Below are 24,828 nucleotides of genomic sequence, written 5' to 3'. Positions count from 1 at the left end.
GATCCTGGATCCTCTCATTTTTGTCTTAGAGTCCCCAGTGCCTAGCACAGTGTCTGGCAAAAGTGCATTGGATTACAGAGATTTTATTTTCTTGAATATGGAAAATATACAAATTTATCTGAGGTGATAATTTCTACCCTGAAACTAAACTTAAACAAGGATTTATGGCGCTGATCCTTGGAGAAAGAATATAGAATCATGTATTAAAAAAATGTTCAACTATGTCTTTAACAGAAATCTCATAAAACTGGATGACTCAATGGTCCTTCCATAAAGATAAATGGTATGATATTGAATTATAACTGTGAAGGCTCTGGGGAAAAAATAAGATTATGTATTCCAGATACCTTGAATTCTGAAAGCTTAGCTTACTATAGAAGTAATGTTTCCAGAATTTTGTAGTCCGTGTGATTCAGGTCCTTAATTAATTCACTGATGATGAGAGCAGTGTTAGAAAAGAGGGAAAGAGCATCTTAATACTATAGATAATTGATGGATCTTATTCAAAGAAAAAACAAATCTTTCATAAATAATTATAGCAAAAATACACATTTAGGGCACAGTCTCAGACTTTAAAGGGAGCTCAGAGGCGTTTTCACCTCTTCATTTTAACAGGAGGGCCTGAGAATTTAAGTGATTTGCTCAAGATCAGATCCATAATAAATAAATGGATTTGAACCCATGTCTTTTGCCTCCACATCATTGCTTTTCCCACTATACTGTGCTCCCTTATTCTATCACTGTTTACATTAAAAATGAAATTAAGGGGCAGCTGTGTAGCTGAGTGGAGTGAGAGTCAGGCCTAGAGACAGGAGGTCCTAAGTTCAAACCCGGCCTCAGCCACTTCCCAGCTGTGTGACCCTGGGCAAGTCACTTGATCCCCATTGTCCACCCTTACCAATCTTCCACCTATGAGACAATACACCGAAGCAGAAGGGTTTAAAAAAAATGAAATTAAAACAAGACCCATAAATCTTAAATGCCTTCTGTGACTAAGGCCTTCACCTGGGGAAATGAAGGAATTGGGTGTAGGGGTTTATTTTCCCAAAAAAGAACATTAACCCACTCTGACATGGCTACCATTGATGCTAAAAATAGTTAATGTTTTTTCAGAAAGGAATTTTGAATTTTTCAAACCGTATTACTAATTGATTAAAACCACAAAGTTTTGCACCACTTGGCACAGAAAAGAAAATTTTAGCCTTAATAATTTTTTTTTACAATAAATAAATCAAATATAGTTAAAATCTGATACTGCATCTCAATTGGTTATCTCTTAAGTTCCTTGAGCCCTTACCTGTAAATTCAAGGGATTGGATTTATAACTTCGTCTATCCCTTAAATCCCATGATCTTATAATCTTACTGTAATTTAGTCTATGTGACTGTAATAATTACTGCCATCTGGTGGTATCATACTTAAATTTCAAGTTCAATTCTTTTATATGTTGAATAAAACTCAAGTATAAACTCTGCAAGCCTGAAAGTTGGAAAATGATGAAAGCACTATCACAAGTAGCCCAAAGTATAATAGTGTAGACCCTGGAGATGTATTCTTTAGTATCAGGTATGCCATATTAAAGCATTCTCTGCTCGTACAAGAAAAATGACAATAATTTACTTTGGAAAGGTACCACAATGTTTAGTTACTATTCCCTTACAATAGGGGACTCTTCTAGAGAACAATATGGAATCAGGGCACAAAGACCCCAAAACTATGCATATCCTTTGACCCTGCAATGCCACTGCTGAGTCTGTATCCCAAAGAGATCAGAGATAAAGGAAAAGAATCTATCTGTACCAAAATATTTTTAGCAGGTCTTTTTGTGGTGGCAAAGAACTGGAAACTGAAGGGATATCCATCACTTGGAGAATGGCTGAACAAGTTGTGATATATATATACTATTGTTCCATCAGAAATGACAAATAGAATGAGTTCAGAAAAAAAACTGGAAAGACTTCTATGAACTGAAGCAAAGGGAAGGGAGCAGAACCAGGAGAATATTGTATATAGTAATAGACATATTAGTACGATGATCAACTGGGAAGGTCTAAACCATTATCAGCAAATCAAGTTTCCAAGATAACCACAAGGGATTCATGATGAAAATGTCACCCACAGCCAAAGAAGGAACTGTTGGAATCTGAAGGCAGATCAAAGCATATCATCTTCTACTTTATTCCCTCATGAGTTTTTTTTTTAATTTTCTGTGTGCTATGTGTCTTCTATCACAACATGAGCAATATGGAAATAGACATTGCATGAAAGCATTAGTATATCCTATATAAAACTATTTCCTGCTTTGGAGGAAAGGTAGAGAGGAAATCTGAATCCTAAAATGTCAGGAAACAGTTGTCAAAAATTACTTCTACAAGTAACTTAAAAAAAAAAAAAAAGACAAAAGAAAAAATAAGAGCCAGAGAAACCATGAAGAAGAGCTTCACCCTTCTCTTTAGAGGCTAGTGTTCAACATGACTAAACCTGATCTACAGAACTGGGGAGTTAGTGAAAGACTTTCTCATGGGCTTGCAGGTCTGATGTTTTAATTACCTATCTATCTATCTATCTATCTATCTATCTATCTATCTATCTATCTGTCTGTCATATATGATATATATATGAGGAATTTAGAGGAATACATATTAATTTGAGAAAGGAGGGGACCAAGAAAAGATTCATATAGAAGGTGTTAATTATGATAAGGTCTGAAAACTTTAGTTTTAAAGATGTGCCTACAAAGAGGGAGAGTATTTGAGGAATGGGAGATAATCACTGCAATGGCATGGAGATGGTAGATTGAATGTTTTTTGAGATGTAAGCCAGTAGGGCTGGACAAATAAAGTACATGGAGGGGAGTGATACCTAAGAGTATTAGAAAAGTAGAAGGAGAACAGAGAGTGGAAAGCTTTAAGGGACAGGGTTTATATTTTATCCTAGAAATTGGAGTTTATTTTGTGAAGAAGTGATAGGGGCTGACCTAGGTCTTAGGAAATTCTCTTTGGGAACTTGGTGAATTGGACTGAAAATGGAAAAGAGCAGAGGCAGAAAGCCAAGTCTGAGGCTTTTTCAGTAGTCCAGGTCTCAGTGGTAGCTGGGGGAATTATTAGGAGACGACATAGGAAAGAAATGGTAAAGAGGTATAAGAAGCAAAATCTGGCAAGTGATGGAATGTGTGGGATGAGTGAGAATAAGGAGTTCTGAACCCCGGGCAGTTCCCTTCTCTGGGATAGGGAAGTTTGGGAGGAGAGATGGCAGATGAGCAGATGTGGATTTAAGATGCCTATGGGGCATGTAGTTGGAAATGTCCAGTAGGAAGGAGATGATGTGGAAAAGGGATGCACGTCTAGAACTGGCATAGAAGCAGTCATGGACTCCACAGGGGATGGTGAATACAAAGAGAAAAGAGGAGAATGCCTGGGAGAGAGCCTAAGGGTTTGACAGGGATATGGATCCAGCAAAGGAGATGGAGGAGGAACAGTCACACAGGTAGGAGCAGGATGAGGAGGGACAGAACAGCATCATTATAACTCAGAGAGGGGAGAGCATCTAGGAGAAAAGAGGACTCAGTTGTGTCAGATGCTGCAGAAAAGTCAAGAAAATGAAAAATCGAGAAGAGATCATTAGAGTAATTAAGAATTCTTTGGTAACTTGGGAAGAGAAGTTAACATTGAGCTCAGAAGCCAGAATAACGAGGGTTTAGAAGAGAGTAAAGAGGGCGAGGTGGCTCAGTGGATAGAGAGCCAGGTCTAGAAAGGGGATGTCCTGTTTTCAAATCTGAGTTCAGATAGCTCCTAGCTAGGTGACCCTGGGCAAGTCACTTAACCCCAATTGCCTAGCCCTTACCATTCTTCTGCCTTAGAACCAATACCCAGTATTGATTCTAAGTTGGAAGTTAAGGATTTGGGGAGGGGGGAAGGAGAGAAGGTAATAATAAGTAGAAGAACTTTTAAGTACTTGTAATACTAACTTCCGATTATATCAAGGGTTAATAAAGAATTTGCATTAAAAGAAATATTTTCAAGATGATCTTGTCACATCTTGGATATCTTTTTATGCTTAAAAACAACAACAACAACAAAAAACTTACCTTCCATCTTAGAATCAATACTGTATATTGATTCCAAGGCAAAAGAGCGGTAAGGGCAAGGAAATGGGGGTTTAAGTGACTTGCCCATCGTCACACAGCTAGGCAGTGTATGATGCCAGATTTGAATCCAGGATCTCCTGTCACCAGGTCTGACTCTCAATTCACTGATTAGCTGCCCCCTACTTGCCCCCTTTTTATGTTTGTTTTTTTTATAAATTTTCTTTTGTGAATAAATAAAATTTAATCATTATATTTTTGATGGGAAAAAAGTTTTAAAATAAGCCATTGGCAGTTCCTTCCTTCCTTCCTTCCTTCCTTTCTTTCTTTCTGTTTCTTTCTTTCTTTCTTTCTTTCTTTCATGTTTCTACTTTTTGGTTCATTTTCTGAAGGTAAACATTCACAAATTATTCTTCAAATATTAAATCTGTAGTTGGATATAATGTTCTCTTGGTTCTTACTTAATACCGATATCCTAGCCCTTACTGCTCTTCTTCTTTTTATATTATATATTTTAAATACTATATTATATAAAATATAACTACATTATATTTTATTTGTGTTAAGTATGTCCTGATTATATATTTTTTAATTCAGTCCTTCCTTCCTCTCCCCACACTATAGCAGGCATCCCCTAGCAAGATATCCAGATTACGTCTTTTGTGTTTCTACTTTTCAGTTCATTTTCTGGAGGTGAACATTCATAAATTATTCTTCAGATATTAAATCTGTAATTTGATATAATGTTCTCTTGGTTCTACTCATTTTAGTCTTCATTTCACTCTTTCCATATTCTTAAAAAATGAATCTGCTCATCATTTCTTATGGTGCAGTGGTATTCCATCACAATTATATACCACAATTTGTTTAACCATTTCCCAGTTGATGGACACTCCCTCAATTTCCAGATCTTTGCCATCACAAAGAGAGCTGCTATAAATATTTTGAACATATAGGCTCTTTTCCTTTTTCCATGATTTCCTTGGGAAATCAACCTAGCAATGATATTGCTGGGTATAAGGGTATACACAGTTTTATAGCTCTGAGTGTAATTCCAAACTGCTCTCAAAAATAGGTTGATCAGTTCACAGTTCCACCAAATGTGTTTTTGTGTCTCTTCTCTTTCCATATTCCTACCAACATTTGTCATTTTGCCCTTTTGTCATTTTAACCAATCTTGTGGCATCATTGTATTTAATTGGTACTCTATTAATTCTGACCACTCTCCAAACCTACAGTCCAAAGGTCAGGATTAATAGAGTACCAATTAAATACAATGATCAAGAAATAATATGACCATGAGTCTGGTACTGTAATGAGGAAATTAGAAAATTAGATATTTAGAGTGAAATAACACCCAGGCTGTCTCTAAAGACCTGAGAGCTCCAACCATGTAATGAAGAGAAGTTTTTCCTTGAGGGACTCTGGTTAAGGCTGAGACAGGGAGAGTGTGGCTGCTTTACCTGTCCCAGTGGAGAGCCCAAGGAGTGTGGATTCAGCACAGAGAAGAAAGACCTGCCAGTGGAAGATCAAGTGAACAAGAAGATCAAACTGAGGTGGTGGACACCCCAGTCTGAGTCAAGCTCCTTGATTTTACCATCTTGGATTTAACTTGCTGTGAAACTGTTTTTCCTGTGGCCACCAAGAGGAGCAGAAATGGACAAAATCTGTGAGAGATCCAATTCCCGTCCAGCCAGCCAAGCTGACAGCCTGTATGTTAGAGTAGTGTAGTCTTTGACCCATCTCTCAGCCCCTACGTTTGTCTTTAGTGTCCTAGGTTTAGGGTGACCTCTCCCCATTATCTCTTACCCCTCTATTCTTTATTAAACCTGTGTTTTATAATTCCTTCATCCCAGTCTCACTCACTGTAGTTTGTAGGTTTTACAGACTCCCAGGCTAGGTGGATCTGAATTGGCAGATGGTATCAACTGTCATTCCAAGATTTCCCAAACCCTGTATCTTGGTGTGGTTTGTGTTTCCCCAATTTGTTGGTTTCCAGTCTGTTATCCCTGACCCATGCTGCCCTCCTGTTCCTCACTCTTTAAACCCAGTAATTATAAAAGTTACCGATAAAAGTATATGAGCACATAAGTTACAATATTAATACATCAATAATACTTTCAAGATTAGAATATACCTGGGATGCCACAGTATCTTTTTAAGAAAAAACATTTATACATATTCTTTCCAATGTTTTTAATAAAAACAAATGTTTAAGATTTTTGCATCCATATTCATTAGTGAAATTGGTCTATAACATTCTTTCTCTGCTTTTGCTCTTCCTGGTTTAGATATCACTACTATATTTGTTTTATAAAAGGCATTTGGCAAAATTATTTCAAATAATTTATGTATATTGAAATTAGATGATCTTTAAATTTTTGGTAAAATTCACTTGTGAATCCATATGGTCCTGATGCTTTTTTTTAAAGAAGTTCATTTATGACCTGTTCAATTTCTTTGTTTTTTTTAAACCCTTACCTTCTGTGTATTGGCTCCTTGGTGGAAGAGTGGTAAGGGTGGGCAATGGGGGTCAAGTGACTTGCCCAGGGTCACACAGCTGGGAAGTGTCTGAGGCCAGATTTGAACCTAGGACCTCCCTTCTCTAGGCCTGACTCTCAATCCACTGAGCTACCCAGCTGCCCCCCAATTTCTTTCTAAAATAGGTTTAATTTAGACGTTCTATTTTGAAATATTCTATTTAACTTAGATATTCTATTTCCTCCTCTGATAGTCAAGGCAGTTTATATTTTTGTAAGTATTCTTTCATTTCACCTTTACTCCTCTTCTGTGTTAAAACTGATATAAAGACAGAAGGTAAGGGTTTAAAAAAAAAAAGAATGTAGCTCCTTGAGAGCAGGAACTGTCTTACTTTTCTATTTCTATTTCTACTTTCTATTTAGCACACTGTTTTGCTTAATTATTCATTCATTTTTTTTATTCATTAATTTGCTCTCATCTTATATTTTGTTTCCCTTCATTTTTTTCACCTCCATTCTTTTGAAATGCTCCTGTCTTGTTGCCCTTATTTATACTAGATGTTTAAGAAACATGTTATGAATTGATGCAAACAAGTGAGCTCTAGCCTGCATAAGACCCTTCTCACCTGAGAGAATGGCAATTCCTTCACAAGTGGGCTTCTTCCTGAAGTCTTTCTTTCCTTCCAGGGGCTTCTCCATAAAGAATCGGAAAGCATCTGTGTCCTCACTCCAACCTGAAAGGCTCTTTCTTCCCTAAGCTTTTGGCCATTCAGCCCCTCATAATTAAAAACGAATAATGGATAGAGCTGCTAATGAGGCAAGCTTGTACAAATGCAAGGCTTATATTCAGTATTACATTAAAATGGAACTGAGAGGCATTTACAACCTAGTAGAATTAAGACCTTCTAAAACCCAAGTTTCCTTTCTGCTACTCCTGAGGAGCAGTTGAGGTTTGGGTTATCATTTTTCTCTCCCACCCTATTCACTGTTTTGTAACAGAACAGTGCTGGCAACAGGAAGTTTAGAATGTATGAAGTTTTTCAGTGAAAGATCAATTTAGTTTTCCACGACTGATAAGTAAAGGTATTGGACTAAATGATCTCTTAAGGCCCAGCTCTCTAACTTTTGTGAATTTATGAACTTCATCATGATTGCATAGTATCGACTCAAAGAAATATATAGCAAACTAGTCACTATACATCCTATATTGCCTGACTTCTGTAACCTGATTGCTGAATTCATTGTCATAAGTGCAACTCTTCCTCACAAAGACTGCCCAATTTTTTGGATAAGTGACCTTGAACTGGACATGGATAGGGAAAAAAATTCTATTGATGCTAATTCCAAGATGCTAATGGGGTAGGGTAGGTGGGTAGGGGAGGGGGAAAAAAAGAAAAAGATTAGATTCAAATAGCATGAAAAGAATAGAAAGAAAAATAAAATAAATTTGGACACTGAGATTTAAGGAATTTAAATCTAGTATTGGTGACTTTTTTTTTCATAAACCAGCTTAAAAAATACCAACTGAATGGAATTTGGAGAGGATTTTTGTTCTGTATTTTAACTTCCTGGCAGGCAATATGTTTACTTGGCTGTATTTTATAATACAGTTCAATACAATGTTTATTGATACTGAACTTATACTTCTCACACATTCTAACCTCCCTCAGTCTGATTGAATTCACAAATATTTACCAAAGTATATGTCCTTTTCCAAAATTTTGGGTTATCTTTAGTCAAAGTCCTTCATACTTTGTTCATGGTTCCCTTCTCTTTATATTCCGGTCCCCCTTTCACAAATTGAATTAGAATCTTATATTTGTGATTTCTTTTTCTGCTCTCTCTACTTAATCCTAGTTTTAAATTTTAGAGAAGGGTAGAACCTTTAATCCAAATTTGGTCTTTTTTTTTAATGGATCCCGAATTAGTAATTTCTTCAATCCAGAACCTGTCCATTTTTCTATCAATTTTTGCTTGAGTTAGAAAAGAATGAATTTAGCTGGGAAGAAAAATAAAGGTCACTGTAGCATTTTGAAGTAAATTTGTGTCCTGAGGTTGAAGAGAAACTATTTTATGTCACCCTTTCCATAAATGCGTTATAATGTGTGTGTATAAAAATCATATATTCCTTACCACGTGGAAACTGGAATTTGAGTAAACATAATGACCAATGTCAAGCCCTAAGAAGAGATGAAACTCTTCTCTCCTCCCTATTGAGAGGCTAGCAAAGCCAGGTTCAGAATATCACAGCCTGTCTGACATAATTTCGGCAGAATTTAGTTTTGCTTTACTGTTTTTCGTTATTATGAGGAAAGAAGCTTCACTGAGGTAGAGGGTATGGAGAGGGGTTACCACATACCCAGAAGTGGCTACCATATAAAAACAAAAGGCGGGGGCAGCTAGGTAGCTCAGTGGATTGAGAGTCAGGCCTAGAGAAGGGAGGTCCTAAGTTCAAATCTGGCCTCAGGCACTTCCCAGCTGTGTGACCCTGGGCAAGTCACTTGACCCCCATTGCCCACCCTTACCACTCTTCCACCAAGGAGCCAATAGAAGGTGAGGGCTTAAAATAAGAAAATTAAAAAAGGCAACAAGAATCTTTTAGTCCCATATTCATATAGCTTAGATTTATAGCCACCCTAGACTGCGAGATGTTCTTTATAGCCAAAATCTGGGGCTGGGAGACAACTTAGAGTTCACCCAGCCCAAATGCTGCCAAAAGTCAGTCTTCGAAAGCCGCGACTCAACATTCAATTAAGTAAATATTAAGTGCCTGCTCAGTTCGAGAAAATTGTGCAAGGGTTTGGAGCCAAGAAGCGAGAAACTATCACTTTCGTGCTTGCGATCTTTCTGCAGAAACTCGAGTATTGGATGAGAAAATGAATCAATGATTTTAATCGGAGATGGTATGAATGAATCACCTTGAGTTACATAACGAGCCAAGCTCTTTACAAAACAGGAAGCTGTTTCATTCAATTCCTTCGAGTTTCCTGAGGCTGCGAAGCAGTTTTGGAAGTCGGTTTTGGAAGTCGGATTTTTCCTCCGGGCTTTCCTCTTTCCCCTCCGAAGGGGAAGGGACCAGATACCTTAGCGAGGTTTCAGCGCTCCCGAGCTCTAGATGGCGCTGTGAGGCAAGAGCTGAAAGCGAGTCCCATTGGACCATTTTCTATCAGCTGGCTCCTGGCGTTTGCAAAGCTAGTCAGCAGGCATCTCTGCGTCAGTGTGCATTCATTGGGACCCTGCTCTGGGCTAGGCACTGGGCTAGGGCTAGAGAAGCAGGAAAAGGCTGGCACGCATCCCAGCGCTCGGAGAGCTCCCAGCCGGATGGGGAAGACAACCCAAGAGCGATCCTGAACAGATACTTTGGAGATACTCAACAGAGGGAAGATAAGAGCGTTAAAGAGATCGAGAAAGGCTGCTTGCGGAAGAGCCAAAGCATGGAAACCTGGGAAGCCAGAGGGGAAGAAGAGGCAGCGCGCTCGAGGCAGGCGGGAAAGCTGGATAAAGTTGTCTGAGCTTAGGAAAAGGGAGTCTTGTTCCTGGAAAGCTAGGAGGCCCGCGTCTCTGTGATGCCGAAGACGCCGAAGGGCATGGCAAGGGAAGATGGCAAGAGAAGGCCAGGCAGAGCATTCCGTGTTTGTCCCTGGAGGGGACAGGGAACAGCCAGAGTGTACCGAACAGGGCAGGGCTACTCTTTCGGGAGATTATTTTGCCGCTGATGGAAGATGGGCTAGACTTGGGCAGGCGGACTGCAATGGGCTGAGGCCCTGCGCAGGCCAGCATGCTGGCAGTGTCAGAGGAGAAGGGCCCAAAGAGTCCCCTGGCCGAGGCTACATGTTGGATATGGGGCTGCGGCTGGCAGGGCCTGCCTCGGGCCTCCATGACTAGGAGGATAGGGGTGAAGGGGGGTCACCGTGACAGGAACGGGAAGATCTGGAAGAAGGGAAGAGTTTGCTGGAAGAGAAATGAATTCTAGATCTATTTGGTTTGAGATGCCAATAGAACATCCAGCTCCCCATGTCCAAGAGATGTGAGAAGGGAGGTAGATTTGAGGGTAGGAAAACTGGTCCTTGCCAAGATGATAATTGAGCCCCTGGGAGCTGCCGAGATCACTAAGCTCTGAGCCTCCAACGAAGGCAGAGCCTGAGGATAGGATCATATCAGCTCCTGATCTCTGAGGAGTGAGGAAGCCAGAGAGACCCCGGTGGTGGGAACCTTTCTTCTGACTGCCCACCACCATTGGCCTCCAATTCCACAACCACTAAGTCTAGCCTTTGAGTAGACTTGCCCTCTTTTCTAGACAAACTGAAGAATGGAATGCTCAGTCAAATTCTCCTCTACTTTCCAATCCTAGAAACAAATGCATAATACCTTTTCATTTTTCTGAAGGTTGTTACTGCTACTTAATATACGAGGAGATCGCTTAAAAAAAAAAAAGCTCATTACTTTGTAGGTAAAAGAAAAGGCACTTAGAGATCAATTATCATAGTGTCATTGAAATGATTAAGTTATCAAAGTAAGATTTATCTTTTTTAAAATAGTAACTTTAAAAAAAAGGCCTTACTTTCAGTCTTAGAATCACTACTGTGTATTGGTTCCAAGTCAGAAGAGAGGTAAGGGCTAGGCAGTGGGGGTTAAGGGACTTGTCCAGTCACATAGCTAGGAAATGTCTGAGGAAATGTAGATTCAAACCCAGGACCTCAGCCTCTTGGCCTGGCTCTCAATCCACTGAACCAACTTGGTACCCCTTTCTTTTAAAAATAAGTCCCTCCATAGAAGAATGAAATTGTCTTTCACATCAGGGTATCTTTGGTTTTATTTGTGGGTTTTGGTTATGTAAGAGTGTGCTCTTGCAGGAAGTATGTTTTGCATGACAATAAAAAATGAGGAAAAAAGTAAAATACTAAGTTTCTGGGTCATTTTATCACAAAATAAACACAAAATATCAACAGAGGTTGATACTCACAAAACATTAGAACTAGAAGGAACATTAAGGATAATCTAATCCAATGAAAAATATTTGAAATAACTTATCCAAAGTCACAAAGCAAGATAGTGACAGAGCAAAGTTTTATTATAGTTGATATATACATATGGCTCTTTATAGCTTACAAAACACTTTCCTCAAAATTCTACTAGGCTGACAAAAAAAGGGAATGTAACAAATGCCCCAGAGCTAGTGGGGCTGTGAATCAGTATAGTCATTCTGGAAAGCAATTTGGAACTATGTATATCCTCTGACTCAGTGATACCCCTTCTAGACCTATACCTCAAAGAAATCAAAGAAAGAGGGGAAAAAGCTAGATAAATATTTATCATAGTTCTTTTTGTGGAGGCAAAAAACTGGAGACTTAAGAAATTGTCCAACAACTGGGGAATGGCTGAATAAATTATAGCAGGTGAATGTTCCAGAATGCTGCTGCACTGTAAGAAATCCTATCCCTCATTTCAGAAGACTGAGGAAGTAGACAAGACTTCTATACCACACCCCAGCTCCCATCTCTATCCACTCTATCCACATCTCTGTGTTGGTCTTTTCCCTTTGGAATGTGTAAGCTCTTTGTGTGTGTCTGCCTCCCCCCCCCCCCATGGGTGGTGGTGTATCTTTCTTTTCTTTGTATTTGTAGCCCCAGGGTCTAGCTCTTAGTGCTTACTAAATACTTGTGGCCTGTTCTACCTCCTCACCATTGGAGAGGTAAGGCCTCAAGAAGTTGGAAAGGCCCATACAAGTTTTTGTATCTAACCAATGTGGGATTAGGGTGGAGAAAGATGGGGTTTGGGGTGACTATATTTGTTCCACTTTTTTTTTTTTATTTTTAACCCTTACCTTCTGGCTTAGAATCTATACTAAGACAGAAGAGAGATAACTACTAGGCCATTGGGACTTGTTAAGTGACTTGCCCAGGATCACACAGCTAAGACATGTCTGAGGTCAAATTTGAACCCAGGACCTTTCATCTCCAGGACTGGCTCTCTGTCCTCTGAGCCCCTAACTTCCCCATGTTTCACATCTTTTCTTTTTCCTTTTTTTTCTCCACTTAGGAGATTGTATGTGAAGAAGAGAAACTAAACCTCCTCCTCCAATTTTTTTTAAGTTAAAGGGAAAAAACTCCTTAATAACCTGGACACAACTAAGAGAATTTATTTACAAATGAAAGGGCTCTGAAAAGACAATTCAAGGCTATTAAGAATTAAGAGGCTCCATTATATAAAGCCCTCTTCAGACCTGTTCCAAAGTGGGCCTCAGCAAGAAAGGCAATCAGTGCTCCCCTCCTTTGCTTTTTAATTTTAGATATTCGCAAGTATCTAGTTTGTCTTTTATGATCTCTAAATCCTTTGACATATAAAACAGAAAAGGATTCTTAATATGGCGCAACTCTATCTCCAGGGCCACTGAGCTGTGAACATTGCCATGGAGACATCTGACTCAGGAAGTAACTAAGGAAACTGTCCCAGAATTCACCAGCTTGATGAAATGGAACTTTTTGTTAGAGAGACTTCTGGGAAAGAGAAGCAGCATGAGAAACCACCCTGTGTACCATGCCAGGGGTCAGCTGTGATACTGGGCTTGGGTCCCATGTGTACTTCTCTACTTCCCCCAAACAATAAAAAGCATTCTGGGATACAGATGCTATTGCAAGGAAGCTAAGAATTGAGGAATGGGAAAATGTGAGATAGGAAAATAAGAACTTATTAAAATATTTATTAAATTAAGTTCTTATTTTCCTATCTCACACTTTCCCATTCCTCAGACTCAATCCTGTTGCTAAGCCTGCCAGGGACTAGAAAAAATGCCAGAAGAGCAGGAAAGTTCTGAGAGTTAAGTGGTGGCCTGAGCTTTCACTTTATACTCTGTAAATGAATGTGATGAATACAGAGAAGTCCGGAAAGGTCTATAGCAGTGATGGCAAACTTTTGGAGGGGCAGGTGATGTGAGAAATGTCCTCAGTTGCTAGTGGATGGGGGGAGGGGAGCAGCCATAAGTTCACCACCATAGATCTATAGGAACCCATTCAGAATAAAATAAGCTGTCCCAAGAAAACAGTATCTCCAGTAACTACAACAATGTAAATAGAAAGATTAAGTTATACACAAATAATCTAAATGTAATAAAATCATGAAGATCAAATGGGAGTCAAATGAAGAGACAGAAGGTACCTCCGATATGCTTGGTGTTATACACTGGACATTTTCAGACTTTTTCAATATATCAGTCAATTGTGCCGATTCCCCCCCCCCCTTTGAAAAAAGACTATTTGTCATATGGGATGACTCTTGGGAGATAGAGGAGGAGAAGGATGGATAAATGGAAAGCTATGGTGATGTCAGAAACAAAATTTCAACAAAAACTTATTTTTAAAAAATTACTTGTGTAAAATCTGTATAAGATTTCTCACTGTCTTAGGAAGGAGGGAGGGGTTGGAAAGAGAAAGAGAATTTGGAAATCAAAATTTTGTTTTTGAAAAATAAATACTAAAAATTGTTTTTACATGTAATTGGGGGAAAAGAAAATATTTTTAAAAAAGAAAAGAAAATGTTACTCATGATCTATTGGTTTTTGTGTACCACAACACTGAGCTTCAAGCATATACATTTGTTATTAAAATGTCAAAAGAAAAAAATTACATGTTAAATTTATATTACTAGGACAGTAGATGGTACAGTGGATAGAACACCAGGCCAAGAGTCAGGAAAACCTGCATTTGGATGTTTCCTCAAACATTTAGTAGCTTGTGTGACCCTGAGCAAGTCATTTAACCTCTGTTTGGCTCAGTTTCTTCATTTGTAAAATGGGGGATAATAAAAGCATCTACTTTCCCAGGGTTGTTATATGGATCAAATGAGATAATGCAAACGTGCTTAGCACAATGTGTGGCTCAGAATAAGCACTATATAAATGGTAGTTATTATTTATTATTGTAGTTTTTAAAAGGCAAGATGAACATAATAGAAGACCAAACACATGCAGTCAAGAAATAAAAGACACAAACCCTGGCTGCTTTTGGTTAGCTTACCAGAGAGATGGCCCTGTCTTTACCTCAGTGATCTCATGTGTGATCTACACAGAAATACCAATTTTATTTATGTTTAAGTTCAGAATTAAGGAAAAAAGATATTGTGAATTAGATTGGCCAAGAGCAGATTAAAAAAAAAAAAAAGACTGAAGGGTGAGACCATTGCACCACGAATATAAGAGTCTTTTCTTCTGGTCCTCCATTTCTCTTTGTGATGGAAGAGACTGAAGTGGAAACAGGACTGTTGCTCTCTCTTTGGCAAGCCCAAAGCAGCCAGGCTTGTGTCCTTAATTTCTTGTCTGTACTCGTTTGTGCTCTTTTTAACTGTTCATGTGTTTGGTAGCAAATGTACAGTACCTAGCATACAGTAGTCTTTTAAGAAATGTTTTGCTGATTGATCACCTAAATCCTTGTTTGTGTAATTAATGCTTGGAGCAAATAGAAGTTTGGAAAAAATTTTTGTCACTTTAAAGAGATGAGAGATAATATGCTATTGCTTTTTCAGCATTAATTTTTTAGCCCATTTAGAGTTCCACAAGCAAGACAACATATTAATCTAAATAATCACACCCTACACCAAGGATTCCTCATTTTGGTGTGTGTCATGGCCCTCTCTGGCAGTCTTGTGAAGCCTAAAGAACTCTTCTCAGAATTTTTTTAATGCATAAAATCAAATGATAGGGTTACAAAGGAAATCAATTACATTGAAAAAAAAGATGTACATTTTTTTTTATCCCAATTTCACCCAAGTTTGCAGATTCCCTGATCCTGAGTTAAGAGCCTGTGTCCTAGACTAATACAAGTTGCCATGGAAATAAAAGTCTCAGTCAGGGAGAAAACTGGGGGATAGGTATTGTATGTTGTTGAATCAGAGAACTGCTTTAAGCTGGAAGGATTTCTAGTATCTAAATAAACCCAATTCCCTATAAGATGTCTCCAGAGAGGCCATATCCATATTATTATTACTCCTCAGCACCCCTTACTCATGTTACAAGTGGGAATTCATGATATTACACTTAGGGACTCTCTTCCAGCCTCAAGTTACCAGATGGAAGCAACTTACCATTATTATTGTTTTAACAGTTCATACTTTAGGGAAGCAGCAAAGTACAGTGAAAAAAACTCCACTGGCTCAGAATGCAGAATCTGGATTTAAATCTCAACTCTGATGCTTGGACAAATGACTTAATCTCCCCAAGTCTCACTTTCCTCATGTGTAAAAAATAGAGGGGGTTGGACTAATAGCCTCTGAAGTCCCTTCCCAGTTCTAAAGCTTTGAGCCCATGAGATTTACCCAAGATTAATGAAGAATGTGTAAAAGACCTATTTGGATTGCTTTTTTTTTTTTTTTTTAAACCCTTAACTTCTGTGTATTGACTTATAGGTGGAAGAGTGGTAAGGGTAGGCAATGGGGGTCAAGTGGCTTGCCCAGGGTCACACAGCTGGGAAGTGTCTGAGGCCGGATTTGAATCTAGGACCTCCCGTCTCTAGGCCTGGCTCTCAATCCACTGAGCTACCCAGCTGCCCCTGGATTGCTTTTTAAAACCTTATCATTTCACATCCCCAAATCAAAGGCAACTTTAGGCAAAGTAGTTGAAAATTATAAAGACATATGACTTCATTTTATTCTGTTGAAAGTCAGATTTTTGTTTATTTTGGCTTTTATAAAGGGAAACTTCTAGAACTAGAAGCTTGCTCCCTAATGATCACTTAGCCAGCTTAATAGTATTTGTTTGCGTAATCAAAATTTATTTTGGGATTATGATATACTGAATTCTAAGAATATCTTTCCTATAGTAAATGGCAGCAAGAAACATGATTTTATTTAAAAGCAAAAGAAGTTATGTCAAGGAAATCTTTCATATGATTATAAATAGCATAGCAAGATGATTTAAAATATATTTAAATAGAAAAATGGATAAGGAAATATAGAAGAGAAAATATTTAAATTACATTTTATTAAAAATTATATTGAAAGCCAGATGTTAATTCTTCTTGGAAACTGAAAATCCTTTTACATTTGCTATTCAATTTTCCTTTTAAGAGAAACAGAGTGAAAATAAACTGCAAAAATTGCTGCCTGGTGCTGAAAGCCTTTAACAGTACACAATATTTTTAGAGCACACAATTTTTCAGATGTAGTACATTATGCTTTCCTATCTAAATCTCATGATGTATTACAATATTAATCAGGCTAAACATAATCTCTAAGGTCCTTTCTAGCTCTAAAATTCTATGTATCTATGAATGTTTCTAATCTTCCACAGGTCAAATAAGCACATGTTAAGTGGGACATGGAACCTTCATCCTATCCCAGTAATTCTCAGGTTTATTCTTTTTTAAAAAGTTTTTACTGATAATTTTTATTTTTATATTGATGCTATTTCTCCCCCTAATTTTCCCTGGCTCCCTTCTCAGAGAGATATCCCTTATTCAGATTCACTCTCTATAGCCATCCTCTAAGGGAGAATGCCTTTCAAAGATTAGGTTACTGGTATTAGGGCTTTCTATACCCTTTTTCCTTATATTTGTAGCCCCTTCTCTCACTAGGATCACTTCAGCCCAGCAAATAGTTAAAAGGAACAGCTAAGCTCTATTATGGTGAGAGAATGAGTATTACAAACTATATATAGCTGAGATATAGCATATTCCTTAGTACCTTGGCACAGGTTAGAGCACTAAACTGATGTTTCTCAAACAAATATAGCCATGAAAGACTTTGAATGTTCTGAAACACACTGAGAATTCGCATAAAGATTAGTTGGGGAGGATTTAGAAAACACAAGATGGGAAAATTTGGTTTCAAAATAGAGGAAAAGATAACTTCATAATAAAAACTTGTCTCATGTATTTCTGATATGTACTCAATTGGATATTTAATTTTTAAAGGGATAACATTGCTAACAACAACTTTTGTTATGTTGTTTTTGTTTTGTTATATATTCACATTGTGTGGAATAGTTTGGGAAGTAGAGTACTTGATAGGTCTGATCTAAGACTGGCCCCAAGTCTTAACCAAACCTCTAATCTTTTTATTTCTTTTAGCCTCCAGGCCTCTAACTTTTGGTTATAGTTGTTCTGAATAGTCTTCCTTTCTCTGAAAGCACACTATTCAGGAAATATTCTTCTTTCTCTAGAAGTTCAACTTAAGTATGTTAACTTAAAAAAAATTATAGCTATATTTCAATATAATTGGTTTCCTTTGTAATCCCATTATTCTGAGGAGCCCACAGGCATTACCAGATTACCAAAGAGGGTCTATAACACAAAAAAGTTGACTCCTTCTCTAGAAGGTCTGATTTGGAAACTTTCAAACTTGGAGCTATCCCCCTATAGGCTGACACTGCCCAAGAAATCTTTCTTCTCTGGCCAGAAGGCTAGATTCTCATTTCACACACAAGAAAATAAAAATTCTGTCTCTTCTATACAGAAAACGGTTCAGAAACATTGTCCTTGAACTCCCCTCTCAAGCTGAGTAGGCAAGTATGTCTCCTTTTGCTGTCTATTTCTGCAGGAACTTTTTTTTATTGATCTGAGGATTGTTGCCACCTTTTGGGTTGGGAAAGCCCATTCTCAGGTCTTGTCTTCTGACCTATGCAGAGAAAGTTATGGGCTAACATATGTAACTCCCAAGCCAACTTCAAAACACTCTCCCATACATTCTTGTCCCAAAGCCACCAGGAATAGTTTCTGGGTGGAGGATAATGGGAGTTTCTCTTTTTTCCTTGCTTCAAACGCAAGGTAGACCTGCTGGGCTCTGTTCTGTGCAGGAATACTTCATTTTATTTGTACTCTGCTTTATTGTGCTTCATGGATATGGTTTTTTTACTGAAAGTTTGTGGCAACATACATTGGTGTTTTTCTAATAGCATGTTCTCAGATTGTGTCTCTTCATTGCATTTTGGTAATCCTCACAGTATTTCAAACTTTTTCATGATTATTATATCTGTCATGATGATTTGTGATCAGTGATCTTTGACTTTACTATTGTAATTGTTTTGGGGTGCGAGGAACCAAGCCCATTTAAGAAGACAACTTAATAGATGAATGTTGTGTGTGCTAACTGCTCCACCAACATACCATTCCTGTCTTTCTCTCTCTCTCTCTCCCCTTAGGCCTCCATACTCCCTAAGACACAATAATATTGAAGAATATGACATAAACTTAGTTGATAAAGCAGTGGCAAGGTTTGAGAGAATTGACTCCAATTTTGAAAGAATTTCTGTTGTGATAAAATGCTATCAAACAACATCATATGCTATAAAGAAGTTTTTTGTGAAAGGAAGAGTCAACTAATTCAGGACACTTCATTGTCTTATTTTAAGAAATTGCCACAGCCACCCTAACCTTCAGCAACTGCCATCAGGATCAGCCAGCAGCCAGCAAAATGGATGCAAGACTCTCAACCAGCAAAATGATTATGACTCACTGAAGATTCAGATAATGGTTACCATCTTTTTTAGCAATAAAGTATTTTAAAAATTAAGGTATATATATATATGTATATATAGTAGACATAAATAAATTATAATATAGTATAAACGTAACTTTTATATATACTGAAAACAAAAAAAATTTGAGTGACTCATTTTATTTCAATATTCACCTTATTGCAGAGGTCTGATCCTGAACCCACAGTATCTCTGAGAGGCAGAGGCTAGCTCAGTAAATAGTGTGTTGGGCCTGAATTTAAAAAGCCTCACATACTTAGTAGCTGTGTAACCCTGAACAAGTCACTTAAACTGCCACATTTCCTTATCTGTAAAATGAACTGGAGAAGGAAATGGCAAACAACTCCAGTACCTTTGCCAAGAAAACCCATTTGGGATGACTAAGAGTTGGATATGACTAAAATAGCTGAATACAACAAATGCTTGTATTTTAAATAAGGAAAAGAGTGGTTTAATTTTTTTGTTTTATATGCTCAGTTTCTGTGTGTATATCTTAGGCAGTTTTCTTTCTTATTTTAGGATGAAGGCTTCATGTTCTGAATTTGTCAGCTAATCGAATGGAAATGCTCTTGGGTTGGATATATGGATATAGATATATTACACTCCTTTGTATGAATGGGAGGCAATTTATCATTATCTGTGGCTCTAAGAACTCCTTCATCCAAAAGTTTCTTTTTCTCCTTCCCTTTCTCCCTCAACACACTTTTCTCTTTCCCTGCTTCTTGGATATTCTCTAAATATGTCTGTAACTTAAATGCCTTTACACAGGTATGCAGGGGTCCTTTGGAACAGAGGTGCCAAATACATAGTCAGCAAGCTGCACTGTAGCCAGCAATACTCCCGAGTTGGTTCTGAACCATATTAAAATCTAAATGGGAAATATTTAACAAAATAAAAATGCAGTACAATATATAGAATAGGATTATGTGTTTTTCTAAGTCAATATGTAGCTTACAGGGATCATTATATATGGTTTAGTAGTCTTGTTTCTATTTGACACCTCTGGTTTATATCCCTCTTAGTTAATTAGGAGTGACATCTCTTTTCTATGCAGCAAGTAGCACAAGGCTGTCTTTTAGGGCACTGCCCAAGAGGATGTTAAATAGAGTCTTTAAGATCTAAATACCTGGATGGAACTATTTTTGTTCATCCCAACATGAAGGCTATACCTAAGCAAGTTTGGAAGAAGTAAAAAGAAATCTAATATGACAGAAATATTTTCAGTATTGGTAGATACAACTACTGACTTATTCAGTTATTATCCTAAATTAAAGGTACACAGAAAAGACAGTACCATATAGTACATAATTAGAACATTTATTCTTAGTTTTTTCAGAGTAGGAAGAATTATGGAATATAGAGCTTGAAGGCATGTTTGCTAGGTAACAAACTCCAATAGAAACAGGGGCCAGTAAAGATCCCTGCAGGCCAAGACTTATAAAACTACATATTAATATTGCCTATGTTCTATTGTATTTTTATTTTATTAAATAGTTCCCAATTACATTTTAATCTGATTTTGGCAGAAATTGGAGAGCAAGGCAGGTTGGGGTAGGGGTGCTACTTGTTTGACACTTGATCTAGTTAGCTCATACACTTCCTTTTATAGATGAGGCCAAAAGAGTTGATAGATGACTTTGAGGTCTCATGGCTAGGTAATGGTAGTGGTAAAGTGGGGTGTGGGATCTAGAAGAAGGAAAGAAGCACTTATTAAATGCATTCTATGTGTTGGGCACTATGCTAAGCACTTCATAAATATATCATCTGAGCTTCACAAATACCCTGGGAAGTAGTGCTATTATCGACATTTTACAGTTGAGGAAAGTGAGGCAGAGAGAGGTTAAGTCTCTTGCACAAGGTCAACACAGCTGACATCTGAGGTAAATTGGAACCCAGAGTTTCCTGTACAGAGCCAACCCTCTAACCACTGTGCCCCAAACTGCCTTAGGTAGTAACACTAGAACCCAGATATTTCCAGTCCATTGCCTTTTCTATGATTTCATCTTCCCCTTGACTACTTTCTCTCATACTTCCTCAGTGGAAACAAATGCCAAGTTTTGTTGATTCTATCTCGGGAACCTCTCTCTTACCTGTGTCTTTTTCCAACTCAAGTAGCAACCATCTTAGTTCAGGATTTCATCAAGACCCCTGGCTACTACTGCAATAGCAGCTTCCTACTTCCTCTCAGTGCCTCAAGGTTCTTCTAGCTACCAGAGTGATATTCCTGAATCGTGGTCTATAAGTCACTCCTCTCATAAAAAACTCCAGGGGTTCCCTATTATCTCTAGGATGAATATAACTCCTAAGATCAGGTTGAACAGAACTTACCAAGCTTGCTCCAGCCTATCTTCCCAGGCTTATGTCTTCCTATTCAGGTTCTTGTCCTCTACAGTCCAGTTACATTGAGCGATTCACTGTCTCTCCTACACCATGTATGGTTTCCTGGTCTCTGTATCTTTGAACAAGCTTGCTTTCATGCCTGGAAGGCTTTTCTTCCTCAATTCCACCTTTAGAGTTCCTTGCTTCCTTTAAGGATCTGTTCAAGTGCAGACTCGTGGCTTTTCTTGCTCTCTTTCCCCACTATTACCTCCTCTCCCAAATTACCTTGTGTTTACTTTGAATATCTTCTGTGTCATGTAAATACATGTGTACATATTTTTTAGTTTTCCTAATTAGCTGTAGTATGAAGCCAGTGGAAAGAGCACAGAACTCAAGTTTGAATCCTGACTCTGCCCTTTTCTACCTGTGCAATCTTGGGCCCAGAATCCAAGTGGATAGAGTGCTGGATTTGAAGTCAGGAAGACCAAAGTTCAAATAAGATCTTGGACAAGTTTCTTTACCTCTGAATGCATCAGTTTCTTCAACTGTAATGCAGGGATAATAAAAGTACCTACTCTCTATGGTTATTGTGAGGATCAAATGAGACAAAATGCTTAGCACAGGGCCTGGTACATAGCAGACATGATTACATGTTAGCTATTATTAAAATGTAAGACTAGGAATTGTGAAGCTACTTTTGTCACATTTGTATTGTAGGAGAGGCAGTATGATGGAGTAATGAAGAGTGCTAGACTTTGAGTTAGGAGAACCTGGGTTCAAATTTTGTTTCTGATACCTCCTAGTTATGCTACTCTGGGCATACCATTTAACTTCTTTGCACCTATTTTATCTGTAAAATAACATTAGACAGCTCTAAATTTATGATCCTTGAAGGACTGTGTATATTATATAAAGTTGGAGCCTCTTTGAATTCTTCATATTGTATATATCATAGTAATATTACATTCTGGTATCACAATTTAACTATGCTTATATTGAAGGGCAAATGTTTTCAAGTTTTTGCTACTACAAAAGAGATGCTATTTGCATAAGATTTGCATAAGATTATTATTATTTTTTACCTTCTTGGGGTATATGCAGAGCAGTGGCATCTCTAGGTCAAAGGGTATGGTCATTTTAATCAATAATTCCAAATTGCTTTTCAGGCTATTGGATAAATTCAGCTTTCTGCCAGAATTTTTCTTTCCAGTGTCCTAAGAGTTGTGTACTATAAGCTTCTTGATGGAAAAAAATCACTTCTGTTTTTACTAGCATCTACTCTCTTTTCCCACATGCAACAACTGATGCATTTTATTTAGGAATCTCAATTGAGGTTCCGGAAGGAGTGGAAAAAGGAAGTGGTAAATTACTCTAGGATAGGCTTTCTGGGGAGCCAACCTGGCCAAACAAAGGGCTGCAGAGACGTGGAAGATGTTAGATATGCTTCATCTTGGGAAGTGACACTGGTCTAGTGCTGGAAGTAAGGTAGAGTGAAGACACAGCAGTGAGATTCATTGGAAAGGAGTGCTGGATTTGGACTTCCAAGGACTTGGATTAAATCTGAGGTCTGCTAAATTTGTAATCATGAGTTGCTTAACCTTGATGGGCCTCCCACTGACTGAAAAATGAGGGGTGCATCTCGGTGCAGTAGAAAGAGCTCTGGTTCTGGAGTCAAAGAGGAGTTGGGTTAAAACCCAGCCTATGCCACTTACTTTTGTAACCCTGGGGTTGATCTAAGAGCCAATAGGTTGGACTAAATGATGTTTTAAGGTTCCTTGAAACTATGATTCTGTTAGCTCTAAGAAACATATCTGTTAACTTTGTTCTTTGTTAGACTAAAACAGGAGGATGATTTTCAGACTCTGCAGTACCAGGAGTTGTGAGTTACCTTTGTCACATTTGGATCCAAGGTGAGGCAGTATGATATACAGTAATTCTAGTGAAGTGTGGCATACTGAATAGAGGGTTCAAATCCTATTTCTTGGCCTACAGGGACCCTGGTCAAGTCACTCGAGACTCACCGAACAACTATAAAGTAGTAGAGAAGAAAGATCCTACATTAACTAAATCACCAGGTCTAATCTCCATCCACGCCCATTTCATGAAAAGGAAGCCCGGAAGGCCCCAGGGCCGGCTCTCGAGCACCCGGAGGCAGGAGAGCTAGGCAGGTGGCATTTCCTCCCACGACGCCTCAAGACGGTAGAGACAGAGGACTACCCTGCTTGACTGGGGCCTAACTCTTGTGCGGCCTGGTATTAGGGATTCTGGTACAGTGCCATGGCTGATAGAGGAACAGGCCGCATCGATCTCTCCGGCCACCCAGACACGACCTGGGAAAAGAAGGGCAACAGAGTGACCAGTAGGAGGAGGCCGTTAGAGGGGTCGTTGGGGGCCGCGCGAGTGCGCTCCTCGCGCCGACGGGCGGACGCCCATTGGCTCACCCAGCCTCCACGCGCAGCCCAAGCCCCGCCTCCTTAGCCCCTCTAGCGCCCCGCGTGCCGCGGAGAGAGAGGGGTGGGGAAAGCGCCATCGCGCGCGCGCTAGTGAGCGAGTTGGCTAAGCTTTGGCCAATCAGTGGGCCAGCCGGCGAGCCCGCATTCTCGCGAGATCTGAAAGCCGGCGGTGGCGGCGTCTGTGTTGGGGACGGCATTGGTTCCTGGTTGGTGGCGAGGAGGGTGAGAAGCGGCTGCAAGCTGAGAGGACGCGGAGGGAAGGCAGCCCTCTGCCCCTCGCGCGCGCTAGCTTTCTCTCCCCCTCCCCTCCTCCTCTTTGACTGTCTTCCCCTTCCCTTTTATCGACTCCCGAGCCTGGCTGTCCGCTCCGGGCGACAGGCATCCAGCCGCGAAGTGAGCAGCCGGCCCGGCGGGCCCCGTGAGGAGGAGGAGAAAAAAAGAGGAGGAGAGTCTCGTCCCAGCGTCTTCTCGCCCCGAGTGTGCCCGGCCGCGCCGCAGGCATGTCGTCCGCGGCCGAGCCGCCACCGCCACCCCCGCTGCCGCCGACCTCGGAGACCATACCTCCCGCCCCGGCCGTGCCCGCCACCGGCGGCGGCGGCGGCAACCACAACAAAAGCGGCGTGGAGAGCGCCCCGGCCCCTGCCGGCCCCCCTTTGGGCGACGCGGAGATGGAGGTGAGCGGGGCAGGCAGGGGAAGGAGGTAGGGCGGGCTGGATCCCGAGCGCTCACGGGGACGCCAGGCTAACGCACCCCCGTAAGTCCCCCGGCCACCCCACGCGCCATCCTGAACACGCGCGCCCCTTTTCCTAACTTTGGAGCCCCGAGACGCGTCTCGGTATCCCCCTCTCAGGGGCATTAGGAGCCAAGTTCTGGTTCTTTCGAAACCGGGGCGAGCGGCCAGCGCGCGCGGGTCTGGCCGGGCCAAGACAATGGAGAGCAAGCGGGCCAGGCCCCGGGGCCCCTGCCGCGGGGAACAGCTGCTCGGGGCGGCCCCTCTGAAGGAGCAGCCGTGCCTGCACCCCCCCCCCC

The 24,828-nt window shown here is 39.7% G+C and overlaps 1 protein-coding gene across 1 annotated transcript in view; it reads left to right on the top strand.

The window, feature by feature from the left end:
- Positions 1–24,060: 24,060 nt before the first annotated feature.
- Positions 24,061–24,828, top strand: part of SMARCA5 (SWI/SNF related, matrix associated, actin dependent regulator of chromatin, subfamily a, member 5) — a 53,880-nt gene continuing 53,112 nt past the window's right edge. Inside the window, exon 1 of the mRNA XM_044680373.1 lies at positions 24,061–24,473. Within this exon, the coding sequence (XP_044536308.1) occupies positions 24,300–24,473 (174 nt within the window). The 5' untranslated portion in view covers positions 24,061–24,299. The remainder of the gene's footprint in view (positions 24,474–24,828) is intronic.

This window comes from Gracilinanus agilis, chromosome 6 (genome assembly GCF_016433145.1).
Source record: "Gracilinanus agilis isolate LMUSP501 chromosome 6, AgileGrace, whole genome shotgun sequence".
Lineage (NCBI taxonomy): Eukaryota > Metazoa > Chordata > Mammalia > Didelphimorphia > Didelphidae > Gracilinanus > Gracilinanus agilis.
The sequence above is the reverse complement of the archived record's forward strand: the minus strand, read 5'-3'. Positions and strand labels throughout refer to the sequence as shown.